Source organism: Carcharhinus amblyrhynchos, chromosome 26, assembly GCF_965287045.1.
Source record: "Carcharhinus amblyrhynchos chromosome 26, sCarAmb.v2.hapA, whole genome shotgun sequence".
Classification (NCBI taxonomy): Eukaryota; Metazoa; Chordata; class Chondrichthyes; order Carcharhiniformes; family Carcharhinidae; genus Carcharhinus; species Carcharhinus amblyrhynchos.
The window spans coordinates 10,630,096-10,649,111 of NC_137349.1; the positions used below are offsets into that span (position 1 = coordinate 10,630,096).

The following is a 19,016-nucleotide window of genomic DNA, read 5'->3' on the forward strand; positions in this document are numbered from 1 at the left end:
ACTCAGCAGATCTGGCAGCATCTGTGGAGAGAGAAAAACAGCCAATGTTTCAGCCTGGCCCTAAGCTATCAGACTGTCAGATCTGGAACAAATGAGAGATTTAACAATTTCTAAGCAAGTGCAGAGCCAGGAAAAATGGCAATGAGGGAGCAATAGAAAAGAACAAAAAGGAAAAGTTTGTGTCAGAATGGAGGACGGGAGTTACATCAGACCTGGCAGAGCTTAATTCTGACATGGAAGCATTTGATTTCCCATTTTAGGGCATTTCACACAGAATTATGCAAGAAATAAATATCCTAGTGTGAAGAACGTTAGGTGCTATTTTTAACCTTTTTTTCTCTCACCAGAGAACGAATACTTCAGCTCTACAACCCACCTCACCGATGGTTACCATGACAACTCCCAGTCTAACTGGCCATGGATTAGGTGGTTACTCCTCTGGCCTAACTGGTAGGAATATTTGCTGACGAATGTATTTTGAGACCATCCCTTGTGATGTTTCCAGCCTCACACTCACTCCCACATTACAGGGCACTAAAGATGATTCACGAAGCAACTTGAATGCTTTAGCAGGCCGATGCTTCCTTTTGTAAGCTTTACAGACCCAGGAAATTTTGGGCTTGACTGTCCTTGACTGAGTGGACTGATCGGAGGCCAGTGGTAAGGTGCTCAAACTAGCCTCGTCTGTAACGCCTTCAGTCAAACAGACTGACGGCACCCAGTGCATGGGCTCTTATGTCAGCATGGTGACAGAAGTTAGCTAGGGCAAGTGGGAATATAACCTGGTGCCTTTTGGTCAGCCTGGCTCAGTTGGGAGCACCCCTGCCTCTGTGTGAGAAGGTTCTGCAAATCCACTCCAGAATTTGAGAATATAATCCAGGCTGACATTCTGCGTGCAGTACTGAGGAAGTGCAGCACTATCAGATGTGATGTCTTTCAGAAGATACCCAGGCCCAGTGAGCGTAAATTATTTTGGGGCACTGTTAAATTAAGAGCAGGGGGAGGTCTTGTCAGAGCCCTGGCCAATGTCAATTAATATCACTATAAACAGGTTACTTGCTCAGGATCATTTTGTGTCTGTCGCTATGTCCACATTCTGGAATATTTGTAATGGTCAGCAAGATTGTAAGCCAGCCAGTAAGGAATTGGTTACTCATTAAACATTCCAGCTGACTCCTAAACTTCAATACATTAGATACAGTGTACAGCTCCTTCCTACACTGTCCCCAACAAACACTCGCAGGGCAGGTACAGCATGGGGTTAGATACAGAGTAAAGCTCCCTCTACATTTTCCCCATCTAACACTCCCAGGACAGGTACAGCACTAGGTTAGATACAGAGTAAAGCTCCCTCTACATTTTCCCCATCTAACACTCCCAGGACAGGTACAGCACTAGGTTAGATACAGAGTAAAGCTTCTTCTACACTGTCCCCATCAAACACTCTTAGGACTGTTACAGCACGGGGTTAGATACAGAGTAAAACTCCCTCTACACTGTCCTCATCAAACACTCCAGAACAGGTACAGCATGAGGTTAGATACAGAGTAAAACTCCCTCTACGCTGTCCCTATCAAACACTCCCAGGACAGGTACAGCACGGGGTTAGATACAGAGTAAAGCTCCCTCTACACTGTCCCCGTCAAACACTCCGAAGAAAAATACAGCACGGGGTTAGATACAGAATAAAGCTTGCTCTATACTGTCTCCATCAAACGCTCCGAAGAAAAATACAGTACGGGGTTAGATATAGAATAAAGCACCCTCTACACTGTCCCCATCAAACACTCCTAGGACTGTTACAGCACGGGGTTAGATACAAAGTAAAGCTCCCTCTACACTGTTCCCATCAAACACTCCCAGGAAAGGTGCAGCATGGGGTTAGATACAGAGTAAAGCTCCCCCTAGGCCTACAATGGAGCTATAACTTCACAATCGTGGCTCAGAACGCCAGAAGTGTGACTGTTGTCACTTCAACACTAGCCGGTCCACAGCATCACAGAATCAAAAGTGTGGCAGCTAATTTGTGTACAGCAGGATCCCACAAAGTGTAATATGGCACTTGCCAGGATTGCCAAGCATCGCAGCTCAGGAACTGTTGTATGGCGTTGTTCCAAACAGCACTAGGAGCAACATTGATTGTGCAACGTCTATCTCGCTTTTGGCCTGGACAGCCAGAAGTTAGAGGAGACTTTTCTGCTTATCGCTCTGATCTGAAATAGAACCTTTTGATGTTAACAGAATGAGCTTTGCCGCTGCTCACAAATACCTGTTTATAATTAGCTTCCCAGAGAACAGAGGTCCTTTGCGGCCACATTCATTGTGTGATTCTTTGCAACCTAGGTCTAAGAGGCGAGCACAATACAGACATTGGTTTTCGACTATAATTTTAACATGCCGCTCACTGTTTAATGTTGATTGGAAATTTGATATTCCTTGACTGATCTTGTTGGACTTGTTGCTTACTACTGCCACCTCATGGTTGAAGGAAGTTAGGGCACTTGCTTACAGAGAAACATAGAAACTAGATGCAGGCCCTTCGAGCCTGCTCCACCATTCATTTTGATTATGGCTGATCATTGAATTCAATATCCTGATTCCCCCCTATCTCCCATATCCCTTGGTCCCCTAGAGCTATATCTAATTTCTTCTTGAAATCAGACAGTGTTTTGGCCTTAACTACTTCCTGCGGTAGTGAATTCCATGCATTCACCACCCTCTGGGTGAAGAAATTTCTCCTCACCTCAGTTCTAAAAGGTTTACCCTTTACCCTCAAGCTATGACCCCTAGTTCTGGACTCCCCCACCATCGGGAACATTTTTTCTGAATCTATCCTGTCTAACCTTGTTAGAATTTTATAAAATTCTATGAGATCCCCTTACAAAAGAGAATAAGGGAAATGGAAAAGGGTATGCATCTACTCAAATCTGCCCACCCATTTAATTAGATCAGGACAATTTTTGTGTCTCAACTTTACTATAGTCGAAATTCTCCGACCGTTCACACCAGCAGGATTCTCTGGTTCTGCCTGTGGTACAACCCCTGCTACGGGTTTCCCGCCAGATAGGGTGGCTTCAGTGGGAATTCCCATTGACAGAGGCTGGACCAGAGGATCCCACTGCCAATGACTGGCATGCTGCCTCCCTCCAGTGAGAAAAACACTGCAGGGGGACCAGAGAAACTCTAAAATTTATTTATTAGTCACACATAAGGTTTACTTTAACACTTTAATGAAGTTACTGTGAAATTTCCCTAGTCGCCACACTCCAGCACCTCTTCACATCAATGCATCTAACCAGCACATCTTTCAGATTGTGGGAGGAAACCGGAACACCCGGAGGAAACCCACACGCAGACACGGGGAGAACATGCAGACTCCACATAGACAGTGACCCAAGCTACGAATTGAACTCGGGTCTCTGGTACTGTGAGGCAACAGTGCTAACCACAATGTCATTCACCAAATGCACCCAATGACCCACTATCCTTAGATTTTGGGTAGTAATGAAGCTAGTCAATCTGATTCATGAATATAATCAAGCATCCACAACCCTCTGGAGTGGAGAATTCCACAGATTCACAGGCCTCTGGGTGGAAGGATTTCTGCCCAGCGCAGGCTAGAACTGGATCTTTGTTTCCTGTGGAGGCTAATTTTATTTAGTTAGGGCATCATGATTAGCACAGGTTTGGAGAACCAAAGGGTCTGGCCCTGTGCTGTACTTTTCTTTGATCTATGTTCTAATTTTACTGTTAACATTGAGCAGTGTGCAACCCATTAAGGGGCAAGTCTGCTTACTACTCAGCCAAGTTTAATTTTGTCCCCACCAATGACGTGCTGTAAATCAAGCTTCATGACATCAAGGACTCAAATTAGCCTTGTTCCAGTTGACGCTGTCTTCTTTGTTGCCAACCCTCAAGATTGCCCTGCAAGCCCAGAAATTCAACTTTTCATATGATGGTTAAAGAAGATCGGGGATAATAATGAGGGAGGTTTGACTAGATGGGTGGTTGGAGAAGAGAGGTCATATCAGGAGTTGGGTGGAAGCATGTTCCTCAGGGTTTGGCAACTTGTTGCTGACTTGTATATTTGTTTGTCCCATCCTTCAGTAACACCTAGACCAGCCTGCATTTGCAGGAGAATCAGAGATCCTTGATTTACACTGGCAGGGGTAGACTCACAGCTGTTTAGTATTGCGGTGGTAAGGTAGGTAGGATGTTCAGCTTTTAGCCTCCTGCAAGTTAAGGGTGAAATGGCCAGGACTCATCATTTACAGGGCACAGCAAGACCCCCTAAAAATCAATCCTGTTGAATGACCCAAAGCAGGGCTTGCATTTTCCACAGCACCTTTGACAGCCTCAGGATGTTAGGTGCTCACTGCTGTAATGTGGGAAAACACAAAGCAAGATCCCATAAACAGGAATAAAATTTATTTGAATTATACTTTTCACGGCATCTCTAATTTCCCTTGAACTGAGTGGCATTCTAGGACATTTCAGAGGGCGGTTTAAAGTGAACCGTCAGCTGGGGGTCACATTGTAGGTCAAACTGTTAAGGATGGCAGGTTTCCTTTACTAATGGAGCATTAATGAGCCAGATAGGTTTTATCTGTCAACGATCAATGATAGTTCATTACAGAGACTAGCTATCTTCTACGTTTCTATTGGGATGAATGAGACCAAAAGCAGGATTAGGCCATTGAGTTGTACAATCAGCCGTCATTGTGCTGAATGGTGGAGCAGGCTCGAAGGGCCAAATGGCCTTCTCCTGCTCCTATCTTCTATGATTCTAGCTTTCAATTCCAGTTTTTAATAATTGAATTTAAATTCCTTGGTCAGATTTGTCTCCATAGATTTAGGGCCTGTGGAATACGAATCCAGTAACATTGCCATTGTGCGCCCGTCTCCCTCAATGGCCAGGTCATCTATTCATTTTTAATTTGCTAAGAAATATTGGCAGGATATCACGAAGAACTCGCTGAACTTCTTTGAAGTAATGGGCGTTGGATTGCTTATGGCCCTCCCAGGGCAAACAGGCCTCGGTTAAGCATGTCATGTAAAAATCAGCATCTCCACCAGTGAAGCACCCCCTCATTACCTGCACTGTGAGCATCTGCCAAGGTTTTGTGCCCAAGTCTCTGGATTGGACCCACAACATTCTACCTCAGGTGTGGGAGAGCCACTAACCATATCCACACTGACTAAATAGAATCATAGAAATCCCTACAGTGCAGAAGGGACTATTCGTCCCATCAAGTCTGCACTGACCCTCTGACAGAGTATCTTACTCAGGCCCTCTCCCCCACCCTATCCCTGCGACCCCACCCATATCCCATGGTTAATCCACCCAACTCACACACTTTGGAACACTAAGGGGCAATTTAGCACAGGCAATCCACATCTTTGGACTATGGGAGGAAACCGGAGCACCCAGAGGAAACCCATGCAGACACAGGGAGAATGTACACATTGAGAATGACCCGAGGCCGGAATTGAACCCGGGACCCTGGTGCTCTGTGAGGCAGCAGTGCTAACCAGTGTGCCACCATATTGTGCAAATAGAATCATAGAATTTAGAAGGAGGCCATTCAGCCCCTTGTTCCCATTCTGCCTCTTTGACAAAAATATCCAATTGGTTTCACTCCATTTCTCTTTCCCTACAGTCCAAACAAGTTTTTCACTTCCCATTTCAAAATTATTATTCAGTCTGCTTGTACCACCTTATCAGGCAGCACTTTCCAGATCACAACAACTTGCTTATTCCAACGTTCCTCCAATCTCATAGACACCTTTTGTGTTTCACTAACCATCACTTTCTCATCCTGTTGATCTGCAGGTTATACACTGAATGACAACGCTTCTGTCTCCGTGTACAACTCGCCAGGTGGAGTCCATCAGGACCAGACTGCCGTTTGGCAGCCACGGCAGCACCAGCACCATCATTCGCACCAGACTGACCTTCAACCTTCAGCACACCCCCATCTGGGGTAAGTCAAGTCACTCGCCTGTAATCACACCACGTGTCTAGGGCTGGAAGTGCTCAGGAACCTGTTCTAAACAGACTGTTTTGTAGTAGACAGAAAACTAAACAGAGTCTGCTTCAGGGTGGCACGGTGGCACAGTGGTTAGCACTGCTGCCTCACAGCGCCAGGAACCTGAGTTTGATTCCCGGCTTGGGTCACTGCCTGTGTGGAGTTTGCACGTTCTCCCCATGTTTGGGTTTCCTCCGGGTGTTCCGGTTTCATCCAAAGACGTGCTAGTTTGGTGTATTGGCCATGCTAAATTCTCCCTCAGTGTACCCGAACAGGCGCAGGAGTGTGGCGACTAGGGGATTTTCACAGTCACTTCATTGCAGTGTTAGTGTAGGCCTACTCGTGACTAATATACTTTACTTCAAAATAGCCTCTGCAACTACAACAAACATAATCAAAACTGCAGCAACTTCTGATAGGGTGATGTCCCTAGCAAGGTGCAGGGAGTGGAGGATAGCACAGACTATGTGCATAGAGTCCATCCCAGTCATTTACAGCAGTATGTGACCTTCAGGTGTGATTAACAGGAGAATTAGCCAATCATCTCCACCCTGGGCAGGACCCATGATAAATCATAAGTGTCACAGTATCCCTACACTGCAGAAGGAGGCCATTCGGCCCATTGAGTCTGCATCAACTCATCATAGAATCATAAAATCCCTACAGTGACCTCCTCCTGAACTGACTACAATCCCACCTAGGCCGTATCCCCGTAATCCCAGGCATTTATCCTAGCTAGTCTCTCTGACACTAAGGGGCAATTTAGCACGGCCAACCCACCTAATCTTTGGACTGTGGGAGGAAACCGGAACTCCTAGAGGAAACCCCACACAGATATGGGGAGAATGTGCAAACTACCCACAGACAGTGACCTGAGGACGGGAATCGAACTCGGATTCCTGGTGCTCTGAGGCACCACTGTGCCACCATGCTGCCCCAAATTACCCAGGCTCACCCCCTAAACCCATATTTACCCCAATAATCCCCCTAATCTAAATATCATGGCAAACTTGGCACGGCCAATTAACCTAGCCATCTTTGGACTGTGGGAGGAAACTGGAGCACCTGGTGGAAATTCGTGCAGACACGGGGAGAATGTGTAAACTCCACACAGTCACCCAAGGCCAGAATTGAACCTGGGTCCCTGGTGTTTTGAGGCAGCAGTACTAACCACTGTGCCACCATGCCACTGTATGCATTCATAATCGCCCCTTAACCATCTCCAGGCTCCACCTAATGGCTAGTTTGATGTTTAACTTGAGAGAAAAGCTTGGGCTTTTCCCCTGCTTCTGACCCATAAACACGGGTGAATTTGGAGAAAGTGATTGTGTAAATGCAAGTGTTTGGCGATAATCACACTGCATTTACAACCTACAGCGTGTCACAAACAAATCACTTGTTTCTTTAGGGCTGTAGATTTAAAAACATGACCATCTTGACCCTGAGCTTTGTTTTTCTTTTTTTTTCAAATCATGCTTTTCCTTCTGAGAGACTTTTTCAAGTTGTGATTGAACATTAACATCAAGGTTTCAATTAGAAAGGAAAGAAGATGATAAGACCCTGCTTAACATTCTCAACTCCTCACACAGTGACTGCTGGGATAAAGGTGCTTCACAGCAGATGTAAGGAGTAGATGGATCCTCAACTGAGGCTAAAAGGTTAAATGATGACGTAGCTTATATTCCTTCCAGGATAGAAAGTTAAAGAGGGATGTGATTAACATGATTCAAAGAGTTGTCAGGGAAAGTTAGAAAGAAATTATTTCCTCTGGTGGGGAGTCAAGAACAAGGACGGGCCTAACCTTAAAGTTAGAGTTAGACCGTAAGACTATAAGACATAGGAGCAGAATTAGGCCACTCGGCCCGTTGAGTCTGCTCCACCATTCAATCATGGCTGATATTTTTCTCATCCCCATTCCCCTGCCTTTTCCCCATAACCCCTGATCCCCTTATTAACCAAGAACTGATCTATCTCTGTCTTAAAGACACTCAATGATCTGGCCTCCACAGCCTTCTGCAGCAAAGAGTTCCACAGATTCACTACTCTCTGGCTGAAGAAATTCCTCCTCATCTCCGTTTTAAAGGATTGTCCCTTTAGCCTGAGGTTGTTAAAAGTAAAGTTTATTTATTAGTCACAAGTAGGCTTACATTAACACTGCAATGAAGTTACTATGAAAATCCCCTAGTTGCTACATTCAGGCACCTGTCCTGAGGGATTAGCATGAATTTAGCACGGCCAATGCCCCTAACCAGCACGTCTTTCGGACTGTGGGAGGAAACCAGAGCCCTTGGAGGAAACCCGTGCAGACACAGGGAGAATGTGCAGACTCCGCACAGACAGTGACCCAAGCCAGGGTCCCTGGCATTGTGAAGCAGCAGTGCTAACCACTGTACCACTCAGATTCTTCAGTGGTGATGTCAGGGAACACTCCTTCACAAGAGGAATAGTGGCAACCTGGAACACTCTTCCCCCAAACTTTGTTGGGGCAAGGGGTTGATAGAAAATGTCAAAACTTGTGAGATTTGTGGGTTTTTATTAGGGCAAGGTATTCAAGATTACAGAGCCAAGGGGCACAGATGGTGTTAACTGATCTGTCAACCGCTACCTAAGTTTGTTTTCCTCTCTCTTTTTCCTCCCTGCCAGGGTTATTGGCAACTCCCACTTGAGCCAGAACTCCAGCCTGGCCTTGCCCACTTTTCAAACAGTCAACATCAAGTCGGAACGCGCCTCCCCCCACAGCGACGGCGGAGGCGGGGGCAGTGGGATCTTCCAGCACCACGAGGGACGATTGGGGCTCAGCGGGCTAGATGGCTCCCACAGCCCCTGTGAAGAACCCAAGGATTACGCCAAGGGCTACCAGTGCCCCATTGTGCTGACCCGGCCTCCAGCCAGGGACGAGGACAGCCTTGCGGCCAAACGGATGCGCCTTGTGGACGGCTGGCAGAGATGACGCTTCGGGGTTATGCCAAAATCTCCCGTTTAAAAGAGAAACTGACGGAGGCAGCTCCTGGATCTTGCTTTTATTCTTTTTTGCAGTTTTCCTGTGTTCTCCAGCGTAGAGGCCGGGAATTAATTTACGTTGAATCTGTTAACCCTTTGAAAACCAGGCTGGCAGTTACCACTTTGATTGGGGGTGGGATAGAGGGAGCAGGAAAAGGGGGTGTCTCTTTCTCCTCAGCTTTTCTCTCTGTCCCTCCTTGTGACTCCTCCCAAAGCCTCGGCTGGTTAGAGGCCTTCAGGCAGGCTTCTGTCATTATGTTTCCATCCTTGGGTGCATTTTTTTTTTATTCATTTTTCCTTCCTTCCCCTTTAACTTCTGCGGCTCACCTCCGCGGTAACGTGTGCTAAATGCGCCTCACGCATCTCCTCTTATCTCTATGCTCATTTCCACATGGACCATGAAAGATCCTGAGTTCAATTCTTGGTCCATGGCCAAGGAAGGGAGAGCTGGATAGCACCGGCACAGGCCACCCTGGGGCGATGGTTTCTCTGGGCGCTGGGCGCCCCTGGGGTACACCTAGTCTAAGTGGCCAATCCTCACATGTGTAAATGGCTGCCTGCTTGACTATATATGGCATCGCCGCCACACACAGTCCACTTCTCATCTGATCTCCACAAGGGAGTGCTGGATGATGATCAGGAGCAGGAACTGATTCAGAAAGCTTTTCCCATTCACTCCCCCTCCCTCGGATAATGAGGCAAAATGTAGGCCCCACAATCCTTTAACTGTACCACCAGCCCAGGCTAAAATTATGCAAACTTGGGAATTGACATGGGCAACTTCTTGGTTTTATATGGAACAGGAAAGTGTGCATTTCCCCAATGAGCAATGGGTGTGATTGCAAACCAGCAGAAGATTATTGCTTTCTGCTCAGTGCTCACCCACAGCCCAGCCAAGTTCAGGAACTCATCTGGCCTGCCTCCAATTAACATGTTTGCACCAATCCACAGTGCCACAGGGGAAACATAGCTGACATGGAAAGACAGCTGATGATTCAACAGCTGAGAGGGGGAGAAGGGGAGGGAAACACAACTGAAGGTGGATCCCATTGGAGAAATTCTTACTCATTCCTCACGAAGGATCCTCACTTCTGCACCCCTGACATGATGATGTTTTGGGAAGGTGTAGGGTCTCAGTTTAACTTGAGTCGTTGGGCAGGAATCCCACAGGATTGGGAGGAATGCAGGCTTCGCATCCTTTTTGACATCACCCCTCACTCAATGCAACCAAAAGTAAAATTAGGTCGGATGTAAAAATCTGGGTCCTTCCTAATCCCATCAGGCACGTTGGGTTAAAATAGCCTTTCATTAGATTATGGAGATGGCACACTCTGTCATTTATTCCGTGACTGTCACAGGCTGGGAATGGATTTCTGTAAACTCTGGACAAGTTAATGCATGATAAATTTCAACATAGAACAAAACAGAAGCTCCTGGTTTCCCAGCTTTCCCTGCAGTGGAAATGTATCACAGGCTCCCAATGCTCCTGACTATTGGAGTCTTGAAGGGTTAGAACTCCCCTGGTTTCAAACGGCAAACCGTTTTTGTTAAATATTGTTCAGTTTTATTTTTTAAAAGTGAAGGTTTTTCGCAGTGCGAATAGATTTCTGTGTCACTTTTTTTCTCTGTTGTGTGAGACCCGTTTAAAGGTGAGAGGAAAGTGGAAAGTGTGTAGGAAAACTATATTTTTTGTGTGTGTTTGAGGAGAGGGTCCTGTGCCACTATTTTGTCATGGGGGTATAATTGCACAAGTGACACTCTGCCATTCATTGTCCCTGATCTAGGAGTAATCACAAGGCAGCTTATCACCTACATTTAAGATAAATTATCCCCCCACCCCCTTGTCTTCCCTTCTCTTCCCTCCTCTTCCCTCTTCTCCCTTTATTCTTTGACATCTCTTCTTCCCTGCCTCACCTTCTTTCCTCCCTGCTTCCCTGCCTCTCACCTCCCTGATGTACAGGAGACAGTATCTCACTAAGAACCAACAACTTTGGGATAAGAAGGAGTAGCAATTCAATGAAACATTCCTCTCAGAAATCTTGATTGGCTAAAATAGGCACTGAACCTATTTTTTGTGAAAGGAAAAGTCAGTTTTTGTTGAATGATGGGATGCCTTGGGATTCTTAGAATCTTTGCAGAATAGAAGCGTGCTTCAGAACTCAGATCCTGATTCCCTTCTGCATCCCACTTCACCCCCAAGCCCATCTTAATACTCCTCACCCCCTCCACCACCCCCACCCCGCCAATCCAGTGCTGATAATAAGGGTGAAACCTCATCACACAAAAATAGAATCTTATTAACTTCATTGAATCCTCCAGCTTTGTTACCCTGTCCCGGGGACAACACTGTCCAAGGGAAAGCAAATATTGCAACAGTTTGAATGAAGATGATGACATCTATTGCTGAGATTTGCAGGACAGCAAGAAATGCCAATGCTTTCATCATTTATAATGAGAGTTACTTAAAATGTGCTGCAAACTCTGAACATCTTAAGTTTCAATCTTATTTTTGTATTTAAAGATGTAAAAAGAAAGCACAGTTCCTGTGTTTAATCTTTTACCTGTGTCTGGTGTCACCTCCACCATTTGAGGCTGACTGCTCTTTCACTCCCAAATAAGGTCCAAGTCTATCCATTGCAAAGCTCTATTAACATCTTCCTCACATCTTGGGACAAAATGAAAACATAAGTTCATTGCCCTAACCCATCTCACTGTTTACTTTCCAAATTCTTTCTCTATCCATTTCTAATCAATGCTCCCTAAACTCTCCCTCTCTTTTTCTTTTGAAGCTCCAAATGCCAGTCTTGCCTTCCCTGCATCCTCACTGTGACGAAATGAAGACTCATCACAAAATCACCAGCTCATTCTTTCAAAACAGGGATGCTGCTCCCATCCCTCAGTCTTCCCTTCATCTGATGGTCTACGCACACTCAGGGTCTAAACTTGCTGGTGCTGTCTCTTGACTTGCTTTGTCTCCTCTCCTAATCACCTGCCATTAATAAATCCAATAGGGAATTCAGGAGGAGCTTCTTTACCCAGAGAGTGGTGAGAATGTGGAACTGGTTCCTAGAGGAAGTGGTTAAGGTGAAGTGTGGATTTGCTTGAGAGAAAGCAGGATAACCCCAGAGGGAAGAAGGAATGGAAGGATATGTTGATAGGGTTACATGAAATGAGATGGGAGGAGGCTTGTATGGAGCACTGGATAGTTAGGCTGAATGGCCTGTCTCAGTGCCATAAATACTTGGTAGTATTCTTCCCATATTTGTTAGTGCCCTGCACTGAGGGTTTTCACCTAGGAGTCCCAATCTTTAAAAAGTAGGCAGAAAGCAAGAGCCACAAATCTATTGTAGTGTAACAAAGGGAACCAACTGTGAGTCAATGATCCTGAAGATAGAAACTGTAAGCTCCATCCTCAATGACTATTCTCCAGGGGAAGGGTGCAGTAGGGCAGAGGTTGCAGTAGAGTATTTGGTGCAATAGGGCGTTTATTGCAATGGACTATTTGGTGAGGTGAGACATTGATTGGGATGGCCCATTTGTTTTAGTGGAGTACTGATTGTGATGAGGTATTTGTCCCAATGAGGCAGTGATTGCAATGGGGTATTCATTGCGATGAGGCATTGATTACTCATGGGGCATTGATTGCTCATGGGGCATTGATAACGATGGCATGTTGAATGCGATGGGGCACGGATTGCAATGGAGCACAGATTGCAGTGGGGTTTTAGATGAATCAGGAAGGTTGTTACAGATGATTTCCTTGTGAATGAGAAGAAATGGCTATCAGTGCCTTCCATCTTCCCCATGATGTTGAAGCTTAAGTGCCTCCTGTACCAGTGATTGGAAGGGAGTGATAGATTATGAGGGATGTCAATAGAAACTAGCTAGTGGCATGGTGATAGGAGAGTTGCCAATGCAAGTTAGTCAGATTCCTAGATGTTTAGTTACATGACCTTTATCTTTTTTCCATCTGCAAATTTGTTTATTACTAACGAACAACAGTTTTAAAGTTTTTAAAAATGCATTATTTATTTTGGTGTCTGCTATGATATTTGCTCTGAATCATAGAATCCCTACAGTGCAGAAAGAGGCCATTTGGCCCATTGAGTCTTCACCAACATCAATCCACCCAGACCCTATTCCCGTAATCCCACATATTTACCCTGATAATCCCCCCGAACACTAAGGGGCAATTTAGCATGGCTAGTCCACCTAACCTGCACGTCTTTGGAATCTTGCAGGATGTCCCAGAAATTAGTCTCTGATCCCTGGAGAGTTGGCAATATGTGATACATTTAACCTGCTGCACAGATGTCCCTCTAAGGGGTTGGAGGATGATACAACTGAGACACATACCAGTACAATACAGAGCCATTGGCAGGAGCTGGCAATTTGAGTGAGATGGTTACATTCCTTGTGTAAAGGAGTTGTGTTTATTTTCCTGAAAGAAGCCCAACTAATTAGGTCTCGATTTTAAGCAAGAGTGAATGGCTGTCACTCCCAGTGTCAACACCTCCCACCCAGAAGGGAAAATCAGTGAAACAGGGACATAAGAATACCGGTATGAACTGCCTGTCCTCCTCTGGGATTCTGAGGCTAAAACTGTGTGACATCATCACAAGATACTTTCTGATGGTAGAAACTTGGATACATTTGATCTCCAACTTCCAATTCAATGTATCTTCTTTACAGCATTCAGCTATTCTGCAAATGAATCCAGTAACCAGGCCTTAAACACCTTGCCTGGTATTACAGGCAAAGGAAGAATGTTACAGGCGAGGGGAGTGTGTTACAGGGAAGGGAAGAGTGTTACTGGCAAAGAGAAGAGTTTTAGGGACAGTGTTACAGGAGGGAGAGAGTATTGTGGATGACAGACAGTGTTATGAGCAAGAAGAGAGTGGTGTAAGGAAAGGAGGAATGTGTTAGCGGCAGAGGCAAGAGTGTTAGTGGCGGGAGTGAGTGTTAACAGTAGGGGTTGTGTTATGCAGAGTGGGGGGAGACTGTGTTAAATACGGGGGAAGATTGCTACAGTGAGAGGTATTGTGGAGTGTTATGAGCAGGAGGAGAGTGTTAAATGCAGGGAGAAGTTGTCGCATCAAGAAATGGAAAAGATGAATTCACATGACATTGGAGAGTTCGTAGCTGGAATTTTACCGACACGCTGGTTCCAAAATCAATGTTGGGGGCTGAGGCTCACAGAATGGCATTCTCCACTGGCTTTGGGCGGGATGTTACGATCGTTGGGCGGGCAAGGCGGTAAAATTCCGGCAAGTCTGTCTGTGGCTATTAAATTTGATGGAAGGAAAGATACAGGTAGACAGGGGGTTCTGAGAATCACAAATGTAATTGGGATCCGATGCCCAAGAGTGTCCGCTCGTTCTGTTTGCTAACAATCATTAGTGAAAAAATCAATGCAGAGGATCCAACAGGCAACAGTGATTCTCATGCTCCACTCTCACCCCACTTCATTATGAGTTTGAAGCAAGTACCAACCTTCTGATGTTCAATGACGTTGTTTACTTTGCCCGCCCAAAGCTACCTTCTTTCAGAATGTTCTAGACCATTCTGGAAGGTTCAGCATTATTGGCTTTAGAGATTCCATTTGAATATTACAGTGTTGTCTTTTTTTTCCACTCCTCAACCGCACAACGGGCCTGTACATAAAGATAGAGGCGGAATTCTCCAGGGCAAAACAATGTTGTCTTTTATTAAGTTAACTTAAAAAAAATAAAAGTTCTTATCATGCTTCATTGTGTCCCATTGCTGTCCTTCCTTAAACTGAGCAGGATGTGAGAATGGAACATGGAGCTTACATAACTGGAACTAAAGCAGAAGCTTAAGGATGGGTTCAAATCCCACTATAGCAGCTGTTGCCTTGATGGGTGGCGCAGAGGTCACTGAGCCGGGAGCTTCAGGTTCGAATCCTCCCCCAGGAGGCTCCTTGGCACAACAGGTTCTGGGGCAAGTCCTTTACCAGAGAGACCATTCAACCCATTAGTTCTGTGCTAGCTTTCTCTGCAGGCAATGGTTTAGACTTGTGGGGTGGAATTTTCCCATCTGACTCGCCACAAGCGGGTGAGACAGGAACATGTAAAATTCCATTGACTTTGGGTGGGATTTTCCAGTCTTGAGGTGAGCACATTTGGAAAATCTACCCATAGTTTTAAAGGTGGCACAGTGGTTAGCACAGCTGCCTCACAGCGCCAGGGACCCAAGTTCACTCCCAGTTTTGTTGACTGTGTGGAATTTGCATTTTCTCCTGATGTCGGTGTGGGTTTCCTTCAGGTATTCCAGTTTCCTCCCGCGGTCGAAAGATGAGCAGGTTAGGTTGACTGACTATGCTAAAATTGCCCCTTAGTGTCAGGGGGATGAGCAGGGTAAATACGTGGGATTGTGGGGCTAGGGCCTGGAGGGGATTGTTGTCAGTGCAGGCTGAATGGGCCAAATAGCCTCCTTCTGTACTGTAGGGATTCTATGGTGGAATTTAAATTATTAAAAAATAATTATAAACAAAGCTGCTCTCAGTGATGGTCACCATGAAACTAATCAAATATTGTAAAAACCCATCTGAGTTGCTAATGTCCTTTGGAGAAGGAAACCTGCTGTCCTTTCCTGATCTGGCCTTCATATGACTCCAGAGCCACAGCAATGTGGTTGGAATTTAGAAGAATGACAGGTGATCTTATTGAAGCATAAAGGCTTTTTAAGAGGCTTGATGGGGTAAATGCTGAGAGGATGTTTCTCCTCATCAGAGGGACTGGGAACAGAGGGCAATAGTCTCAGAATAATGGGGTGTGTTTATTTTTATTCATGGGACGTGAGCATCACTGGCTGGCCAGCATTTATTGCCCATCCCTAGTTGCCTTTGATTGGTACAACTGAGTGGCTTGCTAATCCATTTCAGAGAGCAATTGGGAGTCAACCATATTTGAGACTATGAGGAGGAATTTCTTCTCTCAGAGGGTTGTGAGTCTTTGGAACTCCTTGCCACTGTGGGGAGCTGTGAGGACAGAGTCCTTGGTATATTTAAGGCTGAGATAGATGGATTTCTGATCAGGAAGGGAATCAAGTGTTCTGAGGAAAAGGCAGGAAAGTGGACATGAGGAATGTCAGATCAGCCATGAGCCTATTGAATGGCAGAGCAGGCTCAAGGGGCTGAATGGCCTATTCCCTGTTCCTAATTCTTATGGTCTTATGGACTCGTATCTGCCCTCTGAAATGGCATTGCAAGCTGTTAAGTTCAAGGGCAAATGGGGATGGGCAACAAATGCGAACATTGTCAGTGGCAACCGCAGCTCATAAAAAAATGAACAAAGGCTTAGGCTTCAGTTTTTGCACATGTCACTGGCCACAGGAACAACAACCAGCACGTACACAGCACCTTTAACATTTTTAAAAATTCATTCATGGGACATGGGTGTCTCCGGCTGGCCAGCATTTATTGCCCATCCTTAGTTGCCCTTGTTCAGAAGGCAGTTCTGAAGGGGTGGCATGGTAGCACAGTGGTTAGCACTGCTGCTTCACAGCTCCAGGGTCCTGGGTTCGAATCCTGGCTCAGGTCACTGTCTGTGTGGAGTTTGCACATCCTCCTTGTGTCTGCATGGGTTCCCTCCGGGTAGTCCAGTTTCCTCCTACAGTCCAAAGATGTGCGGGTTAGGTTAATTGGCCATGCTAAGAAATTGCCCCTTAGTGTATAGGGCTGCGTCGTTTAGAGGGATTAGTCGGTATAATATGTAGGGATATGGGGGAAGGGGCCTGGGTGGGATTGTGTTTGGTGCAGACTCAATGGGCCGAAGGGCCTCCTTCTGCACTATAGGGTTCCATGATTTCTAGTTGAGAGACTACCACATTGCTGTGTCTCTGGAATCACATGTAGGCCAGACCAGCTAAGGGCGGCAGATTTCCTTCCCTAAAGGACATTAGTGAACCAGATGGGTTTTTCCCAACAATTGGCAATTGGTTTCATGGTCATCAGCAGATTCTTAATTCCAGATATTTTTTATTGAATTCAAATTCAATCATCTGCCATGATGGGATTCGAACCCGGATCCCTGGAATATTAGCCAAGTTTCTGTTTTAATAGTCCAGTGAAAGTACCACTGGGCCATCACCCTCCCCAAGTAGGTTTAAAGGACCCTTTTTAAGGAGGTGAAATGCAGAGGTTTAGGGAGGGAATTCCAGGGCTTACGACCTTGGCAGCTAAAGGCATGGCTGCTAATAGTGGAACAACTAAAACCCTGGCTACATACAATGACACTGGCAAGGCTGAACAAGTATACTTTCCATTCCTTGGTGGCACCAGTGGTTAGCACTGCTGCCTTACAGCACCAAAGACACAGGTTCGATTTCTGGCTTAGGTCATTCTGTGCGGAGTTTGCACATTCTCCCCATGTTCTCCGGGTGCTCCAATTTCCTCCCACAATCTGAAAGACATGCTGGCCAGGTGCATTGGCCATGCTAAATTCTCCCTCAGTGTACCCGAACAGGAACCAGAGCGTGGTGACTGGAGGATTTTCACAGTAACGTCATTGCAGTGTTAATGTTGGTCAACTTGTGACATTAGTAAGTAAACGTAAACTTAACTTAAAATGCATCTTTGTGAATGAGAAATCGCAAGAGAGCATTAAATTCCAATCACATCTGATCAGGGAGAAATGCCAGGTGTAGGGCTAACCAGTTTCCTCGCTGTAGGATAATGATGAATCATTCCAGTTTTTATGGGCATCCCAAACCCACAAATGACCCAATTTATTAAATTCACATTCACAAATCTTTGAGATTAGTAATCCACTGAGCTGTTATCAAAGTTCTCATTCTACCACAGCCCGGGGAACCTTTTTCAGCTGAAACATGAGAAGGTTAATCCACCAAGATGGGGGGGTTGGGGGAATGATAATGGTGTGGCACAGTGGCACTGTGGTTTAAAACCACAGTGGTTTTTGAACTTGGTTGAAAAACTGGGTTCAATTCCTGGTTTGGTCATTGTCTGAGTGGAGTTTGCACATTCTCCCCATGTCTACGTGGGTTTCCTCTGGGTGTTCCGGTTTCCTCCCCACTCCAAAGATGTGCTGGTTGGGCGGATTGGCCATGCTAAATTGATCCTTAGTGTCAGGGGAATTAACAGCACAAATACCTGGGGTTACAGGGATAGAGCCTAAGTGGAATTGTTATCAGTGTAGGCTCAATGGGCCAAATGGTCTCCTTCTGCTCTGTAGAGATTCTGTGATAAGATGGTATCACAGATTCATCAGTGCACCACAAACAGAAGGTGTTGGAAAAGTTCACCAGGTCTTGCACCATCTGCATTTGCCATCAGACTTGCCAAGGTTTTCCAGCAACTCCTGTTTTTATTTCAACTCTCCAGTTACCACAGTATTTTGCTTTTATTTATCGTGACCAATGCTGATGGTGTCAGTGCAGTCTGTGGGAGTGTTGCACTGTCAGCTGGCTGGAATTTTACCATTCCGCCCGCCACGGGAAACCAAGCAGGCGAGGGGCGGATAATGGGACGGTCCATTGACCTTCGTTGGGATTTTACAGTTTTGGGACAAGCGATGCCATACGATCCCACCCGCTGTGTTTCGGACGTGACGCTAAACTGAAGCCTTGTCCGTCCTCTCGGGTGGGTTTTGAAGAAGCGCGAGAGAAATTCTCCCCTTATCCGTGTGACTGTTTATCCATCAATTTGCAAAATTGAAAAAAAGAGAGCGTAATTTCCTGGCCGCATGCACCCCAAAACCGGAAAATTCCGCCCAAGGTCAATGGACCTTTTGCATGGGGTCCATCCCCCCCACCCCTGCTACAATTCCCGTGGCAGGCAGGACAGAAAAGTTCCCCAGCGATTGTCTCGTCATTATCGCATTACTGTTTGTGGGAGCTTGCTTGGTGTGAATTACCTGCCATACTTCCTACATTACAACAGTGGCCACTCTTCAAAAAGGGCTCAGTTGGCTGTAAAACACTTTGGGGTGTCCAGCAGTCATAAAC

General features: G+C 45.8%; 1 protein-coding gene across 2 annotated transcripts in view; it reads left to right on the forward strand.

The window, feature by feature from the left end:
• Positions 1-14,070, forward strand: part of mef2b (myocyte enhancer factor 2b) — a 151,617-nt gene extending 137,547 nt beyond the window's left edge. For both annotated transcript variants that reach the window (XM_080212837.1, XM_080212838.1), the window contains exons 7-9: positions 348-450; positions 5,834-5,984; positions 8,673-14,070. In XM_080212837.1, coding sequence (XP_080068963.1) covers positions 348-450; positions 5,834-5,984; positions 8,673-8,979 — 561 coding nt within the window. In that variant the 3' untranslated portion in view covers positions 8,980-14,070. The remainder of the gene's footprint in view (positions 1-347; positions 451-5,833; positions 5,985-8,672) is intronic.
• The last annotated feature ends 4,946 nt before the right edge of the window (positions 14,071-19,016 follow it).